We start from the raw sequence: 18045 nt of genomic DNA, 5'->3' as shown, positions 1-18045 counted from the left end.
TCTGGACATTAATGCTTTAATAAGTTTATTTTACCAGACTGACTTGCCCTTGACCAATCCTTCTCTCATGTAATAACTTACATAGTCCCACTTAAGGGTACAACTAACTTTATCCATGGGCCAGATAGAGGGATGGGACATCTTAAAATGTGGGACACTGCTATTTCCATCCAAGGTTAAATGCTAGATTTTGCTCAGGCTGAAGTCGGAAGACTTTTTATATTGGATAGATAGATAGATAGATAGATAGATAGATAGATAGATAGATAGATAGATAGATAGATAGATAGATAGATAGATAGATGGGTGGGTGGATGGACGGACTGACGAACAGATAGATAGATAGATAGATAGATAGATAGATAGATAGATAGATAGATAGATAGATAGATAGATAGATAGATAGATAGATAGATAGATAGATAGATAGACATTTTTCAAATTCTTTATGAATGTATGTATTTTTTTGCATTCTTTTTTGCATGATTTCAGACAGAGCTGGAGAAGGAGACGAAGCTGACTATGTTATAAATGAAAAGTCTCTGCATCATGTCGCTATGCTTCTGTTAGACAGAAGTGTGCAAGATGTGGAAAGATGTGGGTGTAGGAATGTGGAGTGTTTTCTTTCATGGAACCGTCTTTCACGCCTTTGCTACGATTGTCATAAAGTGCAAACAACAGCGATATTAAATACAAACATTAAATCAAAACACACACACAAAAAAAAATTATAGAAAAGAAACACAACAGCAAATATATTTAAAAAACACTATTTGGATTTGCTGTTATGTTTTTAATTTTGTAATTATGTTTTAGAACCTTGTGGTTGTGGTTTTTTTATTTTATTGTGTTTTTTTAATTTTGTTGTGTTTTTTTATTTTGTTATTTGTTTATGCCTTTGTTGTGTTTTTGATTTTCTTATGTTTATTAACCATTGGAATCTACAGATTTACCAGTTTTAATAATATGCAGCCATGTTGTTATAGAAAATTAAGGAACAGCTCCTGCCAAGGTTGTAGAATAACTAATAATAATTAAACAAGACTTTATTATCAGTTGACAGTTTCACTTTTTTGCTATTAATGAATTCCTGAATGAATCCAGAAACCTTAATCTTTCTGAATATTTACAAAATATTGACGACAAAAAAAAAAAAAAAAAAAAGAATCCGGTACATCTGGTGGATTATTTTAGCGTCACTTGTGTGTTGAATTTGTGTTTTTTTTTCATAAATAGCATCGTATAAAGCATATTCATCAGCACTCTTAAAAACTCCCCCAAAATCAATATTAATATAAAGAGCTAGAAATGGAATCGGTCTGCTTGTGCTTCATATCAACGACATACAGTACACATACTGTAGGGAAAAATGTACAATCATTTGCATCTCAATAAAGTTTAGCAAGCTTTAAGAAACTTTCTCTTAGAAGCATCTTTCATTGTTTGTTTTTTCTCTTTTTGTGAATTGATTTTTTTTCTTCACAATCCCCAGTGATACATATGCTGCAAAAAGCCTTGCATGTTAAGACTTAAAACAGCTTCCACAGTAATGAGTGTAAATATATTTCACTCCATTGTGGGCGCATGTCTGTTTTGCTGACAAGCATTGGGAAAACGGAACGACCCAGATCGTTACGTCTTATCGGCGAAAGCAGATGTTGCCGTAAATATATCCTCAGTTAGTATGCAGCTTGTGCTCTCAGCAGGCTACAATATTGCATTTAGGCTCCTATCAGACAGCCTCATTGTGGTAATGTGTACGGTGTAAATTCATGACCGTTTCGCTCTGAAACTGTAAGCGTCCACTGGTTGTTTGCTACAGAGATGCTACTATAGCACACACTAAACTAAAGATGCTCTGCTCACGGTTATTGGCTGTTTCGGACTAATAGCCTGCTTTTACAAAGATACTGTAGTCTCTTGGGAGATCCCTCCAAATCTCCCCTCGACACTGAAGCATGTTTTTAGCTGACTTGTAGATGGGTTCTGTAATAGGATGCTGCTGACTTATGATGATTTATGATAGGATATTCTCTCTAGATGCCCAAGTAAATTACTGCGACACAGAAATGTGATGAGATAAACAAAACAAAACAAAAAAACAATACATAAAATATTCTTCTTATTCATTGTTCTCACAATATTTTACATTTGGGTTTTGCTTGCAGAGAAGCAAAAAGCCTATAAAGTACAATAAGGACACACAATATGCTTTGTAAATAAACCTCTGAAAGCAAGTTGTTATATTGGTTTTCATACCACATCACTATTATTAATGGCGCGGCGGTGGCTCAAGCAGTGAAGACTCTTGGTTGTTGATCGGGGTTCAAGCCCCAGCACTGCCAAGCTGTCAATGTTGGGCCCTTGAGCAAGGCCCCTAGCCCTCACTGCTCCAGGTGTCTGTATCATAGCTGACCCAGCAATCAGACCCAGACCTTTAAAGTCAGGATACTGTATGTGAAGAAAGAATTTCACTGTGCTGTAATATCTATGTGAAAAAATAAAGGCTTCTTCTTCTTCTTCTTCTTCTTCTTCTTCTTCTTCTTCTTCTTCTTCTTCTATTCTATTACAATCTCAGGTCTTATGGGTCTTAAGGTGACTGACAGCATCTTTTACAGTAATGCCTGTATTATAGTTTCTTTATTTACAACTCAGACAAGTCAAGGAAGTAAGAACTAGCTGTGCTCTTTTATTAAATGTATATAATAAAAAGATGTCCTGAAAGAGCCTGGATTTGAATGATTTTTAATGTTTATTGTTTATTTTTTAATGCTTTTCACCTTTGATATCTTCAAGAAATGTATCTTTTAATGAATAAAGACAATTTAGAATGTCACTACTATACTTAACAAGTTACCTTAAATAGTAGGCCTTGCTTTATAAATTAAAATAAAATAAAAAAAAAAATCAAAAAGATTTCCGAAAAGATTTCACCGATCCGAAAGAGCTGCAAAACACTAATCACACAGCAGTCAGCCATATCGTGAGTGATGCAATCGTGAAAAAGTGCAGCAGGGCTAATTAGCAATAGACTGCAGTTATTACACAGAACTGATCACTGTCATAATCAATGTTTCATTTTAAGTACTGTTGCTGTACAAGAACAAGGCATTTAACCCCCAACGGCTGTGCAAATCCCAATCTGTTCATAAGAAATTGAATGTTAATGTGCCCTGTTGGAAACCGGGAAATAAAAAAGAAGTCATTTGTTTAATGTTAAAGGAGAAGGTTTTATGCCCAACCCTACAGGTGGCACATTTTACAAAAATAAAAAAGTGGTTATAAATGAGTGCAACATAAATAAAAGTTGAAACTCATTTATATTGGAAGTCTAAGGCCATTCAGTGAAATATGATTAAACAAAACTGGAACAGAATTTGTGTTCTATCAGGACAAAACCGAGATGCTTCTGTGTTTACTTGTGTATACAATGTAGAATTAATGCAATATTCAATATTGTTTCTTACCGAATTGAATGCTGCAAGTACTGAATCTAATGCAGTAGGCACTGAATCAAATGCAGGAGGTACTGTTTTGAATGCAGGAGGTACTGAATCAAATGCAGTAGGCACTGAGTCCAATGCAGGAGGTACTGAATCAAATACAGTGGGCACTGAATCAAATGCAGGATGTGCTGAATTGAATACAGAAGGTAATGAATTGAATGCAGCAGGTACGGAATCAAATACAGTGGGCACCGAATCAAATGCAGGAGGTACTGCTTTGAATGCAGGAGGTGCTGAATTGAATGCAGGAGGTACTGAATCAAATACAGTGGACACTGAATTAAATGCAGGATGTGCTGAATTGAATGCAGAAGGTAATGAATTGAATGCAGTGGACACTGAATCCAATGCAGTATGTACTAAATCGAATGCAGAAGGTAATGAATTGAATGCAGCAGGTACTGAATCAAATACAGTGAGCACTGAATCAAATGCAGGAGGTACTGCTTTGAATGCAGGAGGTACTGAATTAAATGCAGGAGGTACTGAATTAAATGCAGGAGGTGCTGAATTGAATGCAGGAGGTACTGAATTGAATGCAGGAGGTACTGAATCAAATGCAGTAGCCACTGAATCGAATGCCAGAGGTACTAGATTGAATGCAGAAGGTGCTGAATTGAATGCAGCAGGTACTGAATCAAATGCAGTAGGCACTGAATCGAATGCAAGAGGTACTGAATCGATTGCAGGAGGTACTGAATTGAATGCAGGAGGTACTGAATTGAATGCAGAAGGTACTGAACTGAATGCAGGAGGTACTGAATCACTTGCAGGAGGTACTGAATCACATGCAGGAAGTACTGAAATAAATGCAGTATGTAGTGAGACAGTACACAATTTTGTTAACATGCCAGTCAAAGCGTACTGTAAGCATTAGTCATTTGTCTAAAGCTGCTACAGAGGGACACTTTATGCACTAAAATAACATGGTGCATAACAAGGAATTTCAGATTAGGAAACAAACAAAATGTCTTTACAAATTGAAATTCGTACCTGCACACTCAGGAAGGTTTCCTCAACCCCAAGGTTCAGGATTAACTCATTAACACATTAGCTCACAGCATTAACAGTCAACAAAGTATCTCTTCTCATCTTTAAAAGATTTATTCAAGGACAAGTCATTTCTTCAGACCAATCAACACACAGACATAACTTGAGATTGGTATTGGAGCTTGTTGACGGTTTGCTGTTTGGGGATCATTCTACCTTTAGTTCTAACTTTTTACTTACGAGCTCAGTTAAACGCAAGCAAACTTGCTGATTAGACAAAAGACTTGAATGCGTATTCTGAAGCACACTTATAGAGTAGACACCCTCAATATTTGTTCTCTCTTCCACATCCCTGTTGGACTGGTAGCCCGTGTAGGAATAAGCTCCAGGGACAGACAATTTTTTTTTATGATCCAGTGCACTGAAGCAGTCTTTAATTTAGGCATTCTTCTCTCTTTCTGAACCGCTCACTAACTCACTTCAAACAATAGAGAGGTTTAAGGCGGAAAGCGGAACTACTGCACAAAGTGAGGTCTGGGATGAGTTCGCTTTGAACAAATCTGATAGACATGGTGTGACTTTGTCAAGGATTATCATCAAGTAAGACTTATTTTTTTCATTTGAAATCTTTTGCCAGTACCTTTCTGTTTTTTTGAGACACCAAACACATATTCAATAGCCTCTGCAATTATTCAAGTGAGTTCAGCTCATATTGGATCTGTATTGTATAACAGCTCTGGTATGAACTTAGAGCACATCTTATACATTCATGTTTATTATCTGTTTCTATTATACTCTCCTGATAAAGGATGTAATTGCCACATTTGTCTTTCACTGTCTTTAACAATGTCCATACAGTTACATATTCAATCCCTTTAAGCATACAGCACTCATACTGTATCATTATCTATGAGCGTCTTCTAATGGTCTTACTTACCAAATGGACGCTAACTAATTCTAGCCATGTGGTATGACGGTTAAATTGCTGCAGGAACGAGTCATAAAACCTTGAAAGATTTCTGGTTCCACCATCCTGAATTCAATGGATGAGTTTTTGGATAAATGCATGAAATAAGATCTGTCATAAACACAAGCTTAAACAAAAACACAAGTGTTTTTATTATAAAAATGAAAATGCATCAGTAATGCCAAACTCGTGACTTTTTTAGGCTTTTACATGTCTTAAAAAAGACGATTGCTAACAAGTAGCGAATTGAGACTCCAGACAATTTTCAGGGTCTTTAAACGTCATCGTGCCGAACAGTAAAACTCACCTAAACTACAGCCTTGTTGTGTTTATACTAATATCGAGCTCTTGCAAACTATTCGATAACACACTTTTCATTCAGTTAGTTTCAACAGCAAAAAATGATCAGAGTGTATCTGTATAAGGAAATAAAATAAAGATCAGGAGATTTGAAGTCATCTGTCTGTTATAGTTTGTTTATAGTTAACATTTTGTGGTTTACTTCTGTTGACAAGCCTGAGGTGACTAAAGTGACCGTGGTGAGGTAAAACTCCTATAGATGGAAGAGGAAGAAACATTGAGAGGAACGAGACTCAAAAGGGAACCTCATTCTCATTTGGGTGATACTTGAGGGTGTGATTATAAATTATTATAAACATCGGAGAGGGTTATTATAAATAATAATGTCCTTTCTATAGTCCTATACTGTCACAACGCGGGGTAAGGAAGCGGACCCAAACGCAGGATAGCCAAATCTACAGGGTTTAATAACAAAAGGACATGAAACAACACACGGACTAGAGACAGGACAAAGACAACAGTAGATTCCGCGCTGCACAAGGCAACGAAGCACAGTTAAATACACAGGGTAATCACAATAGAAAACAGGTGTGTAGACAGGGAGGAGCAGACGAAGGCGGGGCAGACACGTGACGAAGAACGTAAACAGATGCACGTGGCCAAAGTCCGGGCTGAGTCATGACATATACGGTCTGACAATTGTGTAATGATTAGGAGATTGTTGCCCTCAAGGACCACATATAGTTGAGCATCTCCTCTAAAAATGAAACCCTAAGGAAAAAGTCTTTTTGTCGAGAGTACTATGGTGATGCTATAAAAACTTTCTGGTTTGGCCTACAAAAATCCAACTTATTATACCTACGGCACTCTATCTTGGAAATGTGATTGGAAGGAGTACTGACTCAGCACACCTACTGTAAGTGGGTTTTAGTGGACAGAAGTAAAGGCAGCTTGTGTTAGTCCTCACATAGACTGATTACACCCCATTTGAGTTTGTTCCCTCCATTATTGTTAATGCTTCTACCTACCTTTTTTTAGCTGACAGAAAAAGGTTTTTCTCCACATTATCTAAATCACTTTAGTGGTTACATGCTGAAAAAAGCCTATCAACAGCACGGTATGACAATGATCAGGTTTCAGAGCTGTCGACTGAGACTATATACAAAGTGTGCTGTGTGATTACTCTTTTTTTTTTTTTTCGCTCTCTGCTCATGTTTCATTAAACTCTTTACTCAGTCGTTGCTATATTTCTCACATGACCAATACGTTTGTAGCATTCTGCGTGTCAGTGACGCATAAAGACTTGCAAAAACTAAAATGGTACTGTATTAAGTTAAATAGTATTTTTTTTATTATACATGTAACAGAATTGAAGGTATTTTGTTCCTGTTTGCAATTGACTTAGTATATTTTTATTTCGATTAAATAAAAAAGGTCACCATCTGAGTCATGTGATATTACTCACTCACTCAATCACTCATTTTCTACCGCTTATCCGAACTACCTCGGGTCACGGGGAGCCTGTGCCTATCTCAGGTGTCATCGGGCATCAAGGCAGGATACACCCTGGATGGAGTATGTGATATTATATATGTACATATTATTATGCAAACGATCCACTTTAATAGTCATTATAGACCTTACATGGATGAATATTTGATGTCCAGTGCCACACACACACACACACACACACACACACACACACACACACACACACACACACACACACACACACACACACACACACACACACACACACACACACACACACACACTCTTCTCTCTCTCTCTCTCTCTCTCTCTCTCTCTCGCTCACTCGCTCTCTTTTGCATTTATCAGGAGATCTATAAGTAGTAATTGCCCCAAACATTTAATGGGCATGGGCATATTTGAGCCTGCCATTGCCCTTGACTATAAAACAGCCTGAATGCTCTATCTAGGCCATCAGGGTACACATTGTTGTTGGCTGAACTGGATTCGCACACTTTCTTGTCCTCGGTTTTCAGCCCAGCATACCTGCATTGTGCTGCCATAATAGGCACGGCTGGCTTTTGTAGCTCGCCGGGGTTAGAGTGATTGGTGGAAAAAGGAGGCAATGCAGACAAAATCCCTTTTTGAAGTGACCAGAGCTGACCATGGCAGAACAGCAAGGTCTCTCTGTCATTAAACCCTAAACACCAAGTACAGACACTGATGAAGTAGATTTAGCACAGAGCCATTACCAGAGTGCCTCCATACCACTTCAGCACAAATGTAGTGTCTCTTTTTTTAACACAATGTGGTTGCTTTTTAATAATTTATATTCACCGGTGCTGTACCATGGAAACTAAAAAATTGTTTAAATGATTCAGATGTGTAAACTGATTATTAAAGTTTGCTTTTCAAAGAGACAAAAAAGTCATGTCTGACCATACACAGTAATATACATACAGAATTACCTATGTAGGCCATTGCACAATTACAGGTAGATATAGTGCTCATAACCCATACAATTGTGCATTTTTTTTCTTTTCTTTTCTTTTCTTTTTTTTTTTTTTTTTTTTTTTCAAATTTTCATGCATTTATATTTTTTTGTTTTGTTTTCTTGTGAACATTTTTGATTCGGTCCCCAGGGTAACAGGGGATGTATCAAATTAACTTCGTCAATCAAATAAAGATACAGAATTAGAGAACTCACTTTTTTTCAGGGGTGAATGTTCTAGGTCTAAAATGTACAGGCGATAATGGATGTCTCATGATAAAGCCTGTTTAAAGCAAGATGGGTTAACTGGGTTTACATCGAGTAGTTATAATGGGCTGGAATGAGCAAAATGCTGTAGCAGCAGTGTAGATTGGTTAAATTAAGTTATTTATTAAGTTTATGAAGTTATTTATCTGAAACCTGCATCCGTTCATCCTTCCATTCTTCCATACATACATACATCCGTTCATCCATCCATCCATCCATCTATCTACTTATCTATCTATCTATCTATCTATCTATCTATCTATCTATCTATCTATCTATCTATCTATCTATCTATCTATCTATCTATCTATCTATCTATCTATCTATTTGTCCATCCATCCATCCATCTATTCGTCCATCCATCCATCCATCCATCCATCCATCCATCCATCCATCCATCCATCCATCCACCCATTTGTTTATCCATCCATCCATCCATCCATTCATTCGTCCATCCGTCCATTTGTTTATACATCCATACATCCACCGATCTGTATATCTATCCATTCCTTCCTTCCTTCTTTCATTCATTCATTCATTCATTCATTCATTCATTCATTCATTCATTCATTCATTCAGTCTCTTCCTTCATTAAATTATTCCTCCTTTCCGTAACTGTGAATAAAAGTTTCGACACAGCTGTGCTGCACAGATTACATTGAGCTGACTTCAGGTCAGTTACTCATTTATAAGCAGGATGAATAAATGATTTTCCCACAGTGTGCTGACTTACAGAGATCAAGGCAAATCAAGGCTAATTTGTGCAAATACATGAATACAACAATGACAATAAACCATAAACCTGCCTCCTGGCATCCTTATCTGGGTGCAGATGCATGTGACTCGTAACCAAGGGAAAAAATCTGCAGATTTGGCCAACGCTGACCTCCTTGTGCTGAATTCTAAAAGAGACTCGAGATCAGGATTGGAGACAAGGCATGTAAGGAGAGCTGAGATAGCTCTGCTCACATGCATTAGAATTAATGGCAAGACGAGAAGACACGAGGAGCGGGAAGATATCCCAGCAATGATACGTTTCAGCGGAATGCATTTGAAAATAATTAATTAAAAGTGAAATACTATATATATATATGTATATATGTATATAAATATATATATATAAATATATACATATAAATAAATATACATATATGTATATATTTACAGAACAATTTGTTTTGCTGATCCACTTATAAAAGAAGAAAAATCTAAAATAAAATATAAGAATATAAAAAAAGAATATTTTATCATTATTTTAATTCTATATTATTATATAAGATACCATATAAATTCTATATAAGGTTTCCCTTTCAGGAAGCTCTCGGAGCCGAAATGCTTATGTACTCTCCTAGTGTCGATTTTTTCAAATCTGATTGGACAGACGGTGTTGATTTATTTCCTTTAACAGCAGCTCTGTGCAGCTTTAGATTATTGCACTGCTTCTTACACCGTATCGTTTCCATGGTAACCTACAGGGTAGCGACTTACAGTACATGGTCTCCACTAACCAAGTCTAATAACACTGAAATAAATCGTGTTGTTTTTTTTTTAAATGTAATCAACAAAATAAAGTGTAATCTGTTAGGAGTCGTTTATTGAATGTGTCAGCATATTGTTAGAGCTGTCAGTAAGCAGTCTTATGTCCTGTGGTTTCTCGGTAACATGACTTACAGTTAAATGTAAGCGATGTGGGGGACGTGGTAGCTTAGTGGTTAAAGTGTTGACCTACCAATTGGAAGGTCCAAGCTGCCCCTGCTGAGCCCCTGAGCAAGGCTCGTTCCTTAACGGGCTTATTCCTCAATTGCATAAAATGAGATAAAATATAGGTCATTCTGGATAAGGGTGTCTGCCAAAATCAGTCCAGAGGGAAAAAAAGTCAGAGGGAGAAACATAAAATGCTTAAACATGAAGTCTAACTTTAGATGAGTAAAGTTTACACGCTTGCTTTCATTAATAAAAGTAAATCTTTAACAGCAAGAAAACTCCTCGGGACATGCTGTTATTGGAAAATAACCATCTTCCGGCGTCAGAACACACCACACCATACTTTTCTTCATTCGTTAGTTTTCAGTAGCATGCCCTGAGGAGGCTTATTCTATAAATATAGCTATTTTTTGAATTTGCAGGTATTTTTTTTACAACAAAAAAAGGTTCCTGAAGGCTTGTTTGTGTAATAAAACTCATTTTGCATGTGAACAACAACTTGTACAAAGAATGTACTTCCTTAAAAAGACAAACTAAAGAACTATTAAGATCAGTTCAGGATGTCCTTTGTGTGTTCAGGACATCCTTTGTGTGTGTGTGTGCGTGTGTGTGTGTGTTTCCAGTGGATGCGGTAGAACAGGGAACAGGGTAATACAGGAGCCGTGCAGTGAAAATCGCACCTTCTGTTCCATTAGAGAAACCACCGACCCACTGAGAAGCAATCGGTATCATTTCACAGTGATGCTCTTCCACAGGGTGCAGAAGGAAGAACAAGTCAAAAAGTACACCATATGACATCCTTTTAGTCTAAAAAATAAGTCTAAATGTGTAATTGGTTTAGTTTTCCTACTCAACCAATCTGAGTGTGATTTCAAACGCTGTGATATTTGTAATAAAAATTACACAGCAACACAATATTCCACACTGCATCAAGCCTGAGATTAACCGAGTCAGTATGGAAATGCTTCAGAAGGGATTACATTAAGAACATCTTCTATCTCTCTCTCTTTTCTCACGAGTCCTGAGTCCTTTCCTCCTGTTTGTTTCTTGTTCACAGCTTTTTCTGCAGCTGTCCAAACACCACATGCTGGAGAACTGAGCAAAAACATACACACTCTGTTCTCAGGGGGTCACCTGGTACATACTGCAGCGTGAGAATGCAGGATCTCCAGCTTGCTTTATTTTCTGTGGTCGCTATGGAAATAAGGCTGGGGTTCTAGTGTTGCGTGACAAACAGTTTGGCCAGAAAACGTGTGTGAACTTCATCAGCAGAAGCCGCAGCATGAGAGTTTTGCGTGCTGGATAGCCACTGATGGAGGTGCATCTAAAAACAAAAATGTGTGGGTCATGTAATTGTAGTGTAGTCCTGATTAGGAGGAAGAGAGTGACTACGCAGCAAAGAAACACCTGCACGTGTGGGTGAGGGGAGATAGAGAGAGAGTGAGAGAGAGAGACAGAGACAGAGAGAGGAAGAAAAAGAATGAAAGATTGGGAGAGATGGAGGGGAAAATGTCATCTGATTAATTCATTTTCTCACAAAGACTGTATTACAGTAGTTAATAAAGAAACACTCTCCAGCATTCGTCCCCACCTATCTTCCTCTCTTTTCTTTTTCTTCTCTTTTCATCTCTCACTTTGCTTTTCTTTTCTTTTCATCTTCCAGCTTCTTTTTTTCCGCACAGACGTTCGTTTTATCTTTCTTCTCACTTTGGATATTTATCTCTCTTGATAGTTTTCAATATATGAATTATTCGACGTAACTGTTAGTCACTTCTCTCTCTCTCTCTCTCTCTCTCTCTCTCTCTCTCTCTCTCTCTCACACACACATACACACACACACACACACACACACACACGTGCCTACTCAATATCATTCTCCCCTTCCCCCTTCACAGTCGCGCTACCATCAGTTAGTTTACTGAAGAAGAGCAGAGCGGTGTCTTTCACACACACTTAAACACACACGCTCTCTCTCACTCACAGATGCACACACACACTCTCGCTCTCCTCGAGACCAACTTACAGAAGACGCAGGAGCATGGAGCTGGGAGCGCTGCCAGAGAAACACAGTAGGCTTCTTTCTCTTGTGTGCTAATTGCTTGCTTTGGCTGCATGCGACATCATGCTTCTCTTGGTATCACTTTTAGTTTTTAATTGGCACTTTATTTCTCGGATTTACCGTAACCACTAAGCCCCTGGTGGACTTGTAGCTGCAGGCTTCTTGTCTTCCAGTAAAGCGTATGCTTGGCAGAGTTGTGGGAGAAAATGTGTGAACAATCACGTTAGTTGTGCTTTGGCAGCAGGTTGAACAGCAAGTGTGTACTGCTGCTGCTGCTGCCTCTGCTGCATTCCTTTACTCTGACTCGATTCTGACTCGGTTTAGCTTTCTCAGCACACTTTCCTCTTCAATCCTTCTCTCTTGTTTCGTATTGAATTTGGTCTTGTGCAGTATGAGTGCTAAACACAGCGGAGGCGTTGTAGACTTTTATAATCAGCTTAGATGATATTACAGCAGGAAGAAAAGACGTCTAGCCCAGAGCGAGATAACTAATGAGAATTTCAGGATGAGTATCAGATCCAAGCGAATCTATCGAGTAACAAAGTCGCAATTAGAGTTTGTTGGAAGGGCAAGAAAAACTTACGGATTTAACGTACCCCAGATGCTGCTACATTTATCTGTGGTTGATGAACTGCTCTTAAAATCGAATAAAAAGCGGATTAGAGCCGAAGTACTGCCGCAGTTACTGAAGAACATTCAGGAAACTTTTATTTGAATTTGCTTCCAATTAAAAGCTACTATGCCGAGTAATATTTTCTCTCTCTCTTTTTTTTTTCTTACATCAGAAAACAGTTAGTAAAAATTCCAGAGCAGATATTTTCTGTGTGATCGTTTACAGGTAGAAAAAAGATGCAAAAGGAATATTTCACCTTTTTCAATGCAGTATTTACAGAAAATAAAAAAATAAAAATCTTGGTGAGGATGACTAGACTTCAGCACCAGTGTGTGTGGACAGCTCCTCATAAGCACCAGGCTTGATTTTCTCTGCAGTATTTCTCCAGATGTAAAATCTTCTACACATCACCTGAAGATCAGAGAAAACATCGTCTAGCCTTTTTTCCCCTAAACCTTAGCTGTCATATTGGGGAGAGTCTGTGCCCATGAAAGCCACAGATTTGTGTTGGTGATGTAGTTTTCTGCCCTTCTTGCTCCCTCACCTTATGATTTCACATGCTGAGCATTTTTTCCCCTGCGTTACCTCTCATCATGTTTATTCAGTACCTTTGCACTCGCTTTGCAATTTCCGCACGTCTTTTTAGATTGCTAGAAGACTAAAACAAAAATGCTGTACAGTATGTACCACCTACTTAACTGCGTATTGTGTTTATATCTACAGCATTTTTGTTAGATGAACTTCCTCTCTTGCACTTTGTTTGTTACACAACTGCGTACAGGTCTTGCATAGTTACAGTAGTTATCTCTTATATTCTGTATTTCATGTACTGTAGCACTGTGTTCCTGGAGAAACTTTGTGTAGAATTTGTGGAACGGCTGTATATGGTTGAAATAGCAATAAAAACTTTTTAATGATATAGTGGATATTTTAGAACTGGCTGTTATTATTATTAATATTATTATTATTTACTTCGATCAGCTCGTCTGCTCAACACCCATACTGAAGCACTGAAGTCAGTGACATCATGTTTCCCCCATTCTATTGATTGCTGAAAGTCTTGACTTGTATGTGCTTGATTTTATTCATTGCAGTCAAACCACACGATTAACTAATTGGATAAGTGCATAAATGAGCTGGTGAACAGGCAGCCAATCGGTACAGTGAGTCACCATATTATTATCATTCCTTAACAATAACCTATCACAAGCCTTTTCGCAGTCATCTTTAACGATAAATAACCTGAACCCCTCAGAAGACATAGTCCAACAATTACTGAGTCTGATTGGTTGAATGACTTCAACTGCTCCAATAAACCACCACTAACAGAGCATTATTAATAGGGTGAATTTTGTTTTGAGTTATTGAGGATCGTATTAAAGCCTGGCCAAAAACAAAGCTAATAACTCTAAGAAATCAGTAATGAATATAATGTAATAGCTTGAGCTTAATGTTGGGTTGTAATTTCCACCAATAATGTAGCAATTAAAAATATATTAGAGATTCCGGCTATGCTTCACAGACCCAAATTTGCACCGGAGTCTCTAAAGTATAGAAAGAACCAGAGAGAGTATAAGTGGAGTTTAATAAACCGCTCGAATACTTTTCATGCACATGGTTTCCTCATTACGTCTTTCTTGCATAACATGGCAGAAGACTGAAAAAGAGCGGGAGAATCTTCGCTTAAGGCTTCATACTACTCGGATGTAAGAAAACCTCCAGGATAAAAGTAAGAGCATTTCTTCACCACATGAAGCTCCTTTCAATATTTATGGTGTCTCAGAGCTCCTACGCTACTGAAAGAAGAACTGTAGCTCCCAGACAGGTGTGTAAGGATACACCAGAATTACCAAATACATACTGCAATAAAGGAATCTGAAAACGATGCTAAAATATTGCAACAGCCGCTCGTTTTTTACACGTCTGGGCAGAATTACATGACTTGTCTGTCATCATCTTATTGTCAGAGAGGCAGAGTTATAAAACATGGCTTTTTTCTAGTTGCTAAATGTTTTTGCTGCAACATGTTGCTATTGCCAGGAGGCTTTCGCAGTTAGCATTGGTGTCCAGATGTTCTCAGTTATCTGGAGTCATCTAACAACGAACCACTGAACTGCATCATCACGTCCACCATCTGGTCTGCTTTTGGACTGTGTTCAAATGCGGCTGCTTTGTAATTGTTCGTACTGTCATTCGCATTAAGCACTGAGACCGTTCATGTCATTTTGTCTGAGAGTGTATGATTAGCAAAATGAAAAACGCAGACAAATAATCGATACGCGAAGAAGAAAATCGGATTTCGATCCGAATGTCTGACAGATCATCTCATAAGACGTATTTAATAACCTTTTTTCCAGTACACTGTTAATCGATTATTATGAGACATTCTCAGTCAGTATGAGGTAATGTCAATTGTAGTGTTTAATCACAGCATATATGATTCAGGACACTGTTGAATTTCAGTGTGAGACTTTTGTGTTTTACCTCTGTTGGGATAAATTCAGATTTGAGATGCTTATGTGGCTCAAGATGCGTCTCACAGAGCAGAAATGGGTTAGATATCAACATTTCCTTTTCTTTAAAAATATTTCTCCTAGTACAGTAGAAACCGAAATACCTCTGAAATACTACAAAATGTTAAACCCTGAGTCTCTACTTCCATATGGGTCATTAATGACCACTGTGAAGTGTGACATGAACATGGACACAAGCCATTAACAAACCTGGTTATCAGTAAACTAGTCACCATTGTTGAAAAACGCTGATGGTGCTGATGGTAATGATTTTTGCCCTGAAACCCTCAGATCCTGACAGCACAAAATGCCCTAGGATTTCATTCATAATTCACAACATTAGATCTTGACTTGAAAGAAATTTCCCAGAGCAATTAAAATCCTCAGAAATAAGACATGATCATTCACAAGATTTGCAAAGCACTAAAACTAAACTATCAGTAAACTAGGAATATCTTAACAAACATATTGTTTGTGCTTTTCTTCTTTTGGAAGTGTTCTCTTTTTTCCTTTCACTTGGCTGATGTGATGATATCTATCTGCCTGATGATAATTAAAATGGATACAGAGTGTGTGAAAGCCCAGCAATTACTGTAGAGCCGCATAAGCTACTCATTGTGAAGCAACATTAAAAGTCTCTCTGTCTCTCTGTCTCTCTCTCTCTCTCTCTCTCTCTCTCTCTCTCTCTCTCTCTCTCTCTCTCTCTCTCTCTCTCTCTCTCTCTCTCTCTCTCTCTCTCTCTCTCTCTCTGTCTCTCTCTCTCTGTCTGAATATTGAGAAACAAATTAAGTGTGCAGTCGGAGGCTCTTATAGATTTGATGCAAACTGCTGAATGACCGCTTTCAGGATATATTTCTTCCATTTAAGTAGCCATAAAACGAACAAAGTCCATGTAGATTTCTTTGGGGTTTTTTTTAAGACTGATGTTTTATTCCTGTGCAAACCCAAGTAACTCTAAATGTTTCATGAGACCATTGGCATAGTCTGAGCTGTGGACATTTAAGATGGGGTTTATCCTCTCTGGTGGATGGTGGAAGGGTTTCCTAAGCTGGACAAAATACACAGTATTTAGAAGTATAATAGAGCTTCGTGTTTGTGTGGTTTAACGCTCTGAATGCTGGCGTATCGGATGTGAATGATAACGTTCAGAGTATAATCTAACTGGTCATTTCATGGTGTTTATACAGTATCTACCCCGGGGGCGGGGGGGGGGGGGGTATGGGGGGGGGATGTCTATCTCTTTGAAATTCAACTAAATTCCTGGGTAAATTCTTTGCTCAGTCATTCATTCATTACTGCTAATGCTTAGTGTCCAATGAGCTGAAAAGCAGAGCAAAAACAAATACTATTACTGTCCAATTATTGTGGTGTGTGTGTGTGTGTGTGTGTGTGTGTGTGTGTGTGTGTGTGTGTGTGTGTGTGTGTGTGTGTGTGTGTGAGTGTGTGCACAATTACCTCGCTTGTCATTACACACACTTTTCCTCCTTCAAAGCAGGTGCTTTGGCTAATTATCTTGACATCTCTGACAGTTTGAAGTTGCAGTTTAATAAAATTTTTGGCTTTAAAAATGCTGTGGGAAAAAAAAGCCTATTACCAGCCAGCGACTGTCTGTAACTATGCCCTTCTATATATTTTTAGCCTCTTAGCGCATATGTTGGCAGACATAACAGTCGGCTTAATTAGGTGTACTACACTCATGCGAGAAATGTCTTAGATACAGTATGAGCAAATATTTCCCTTGATTAGATTTCTTATTATTAATATGAATCCAAATTATTAATATAAAATGAATATACAAATAAATATAAAAAAATGCTTTTTTAAGCTTTTAATTCCGAGAAAGAAACATGAACTGTAATATACTGAGAACATTGGAAAGGTATTTGTAAATATGTCTAAAAAAAAACTTTATAGACTAATGTTTTCTATTTAATCGTCTCCTAATGAGAAATATTTTAGATACGTTTCCTTAATTCATGATATCTTTACTTGATTTTTTTTGGAGTGTGCAAACATCTGGCAACTAATAAGACTAAAGATATACTGATATAATAATTCGATATATTTTTATAATATTTCATTGCAATTAGATGAAAACCCTGAAAGAATGAGGGGGATTAAATCAGACCCCCAACCCTGGAGATATGAGGCTAAGCATTAAGCCAGTAAGCCAGCATTCGTGTCCCTGCTGAATGCTGCATGAGCATGTTACCAACCAGGAGCTTAATTTCTGCTTGCTCTCTCATGCCCTCATGAAACGTAAAATATCTCGACGAGACAAGACGTTTTTATAGCATCCTGCGTGATCCCAATCCAGATGCAACCGAAGTCTGAAACAGTTGCCCTGGGAATCTTTCCAGCTATGACCTGCTGAATGCAAATAATATTTTCATATTCATTTACATTCATACAGTGATACAGAATATATTCCCAAAATGTGTCTAGTGCAAACAAATGGTTTAAAAACCAATCAAATTGCAATGATGGATGTTGTCTAGGGAACCGCCTCAGCTTCGTCACCTTCATCACCTCTATCGTCTCTCCATTCATCACTGCAACTCATCAGCTAATTAACACATTTCTCAATGTGTGCCTGAAGTGGGAAGCCAACGGAGTTAGAATAGATGAATAATTAAAGTTCTGTTTAGCCAAACTACATCCCACA

General features: G+C 37.8%; 1 protein-coding gene across 4 annotated transcripts in view; it reads left to right on the top strand.

Annotated features, from left to right (window-relative positions):
* Positions 1–18045, top strand: part of plch2a (phospholipase C, eta 2a) — a 124904-nt gene that overhangs the window by 10098 nt on the left and 96761 nt on the right. The window contains exon 1 of one of the 4 annotated variants that reach the window (XM_027167198.2): positions 12108–12264. The exons of the other annotated variants lie outside the window; for them this stretch is intronic. Within the exon in view, the coding sequence (XP_027022999.2) occupies positions 12234–12264 (31 nt within the window). The 5' untranslated portion in view covers positions 12108–12233. Of the gene's footprint in view, positions 1–12107; positions 12265–18045 lie in introns of those variants that run through there. 4 annotated transcript variants of the gene reach the window in all.

Source organism: Tachysurus fulvidraco, chromosome 14 (assembly GCF_022655615.1).
Source record: "Tachysurus fulvidraco isolate hzauxx_2018 chromosome 14, HZAU_PFXX_2.0, whole genome shotgun sequence".
Taxonomy (NCBI): domain Eukaryota; kingdom Metazoa; phylum Chordata; class Actinopteri; order Siluriformes; family Bagridae; genus Tachysurus; species Tachysurus fulvidraco.
The sequence above is the reverse complement of the archived record's forward strand: the minus strand, read 5'-3'. Positions and strand labels throughout refer to the sequence as shown.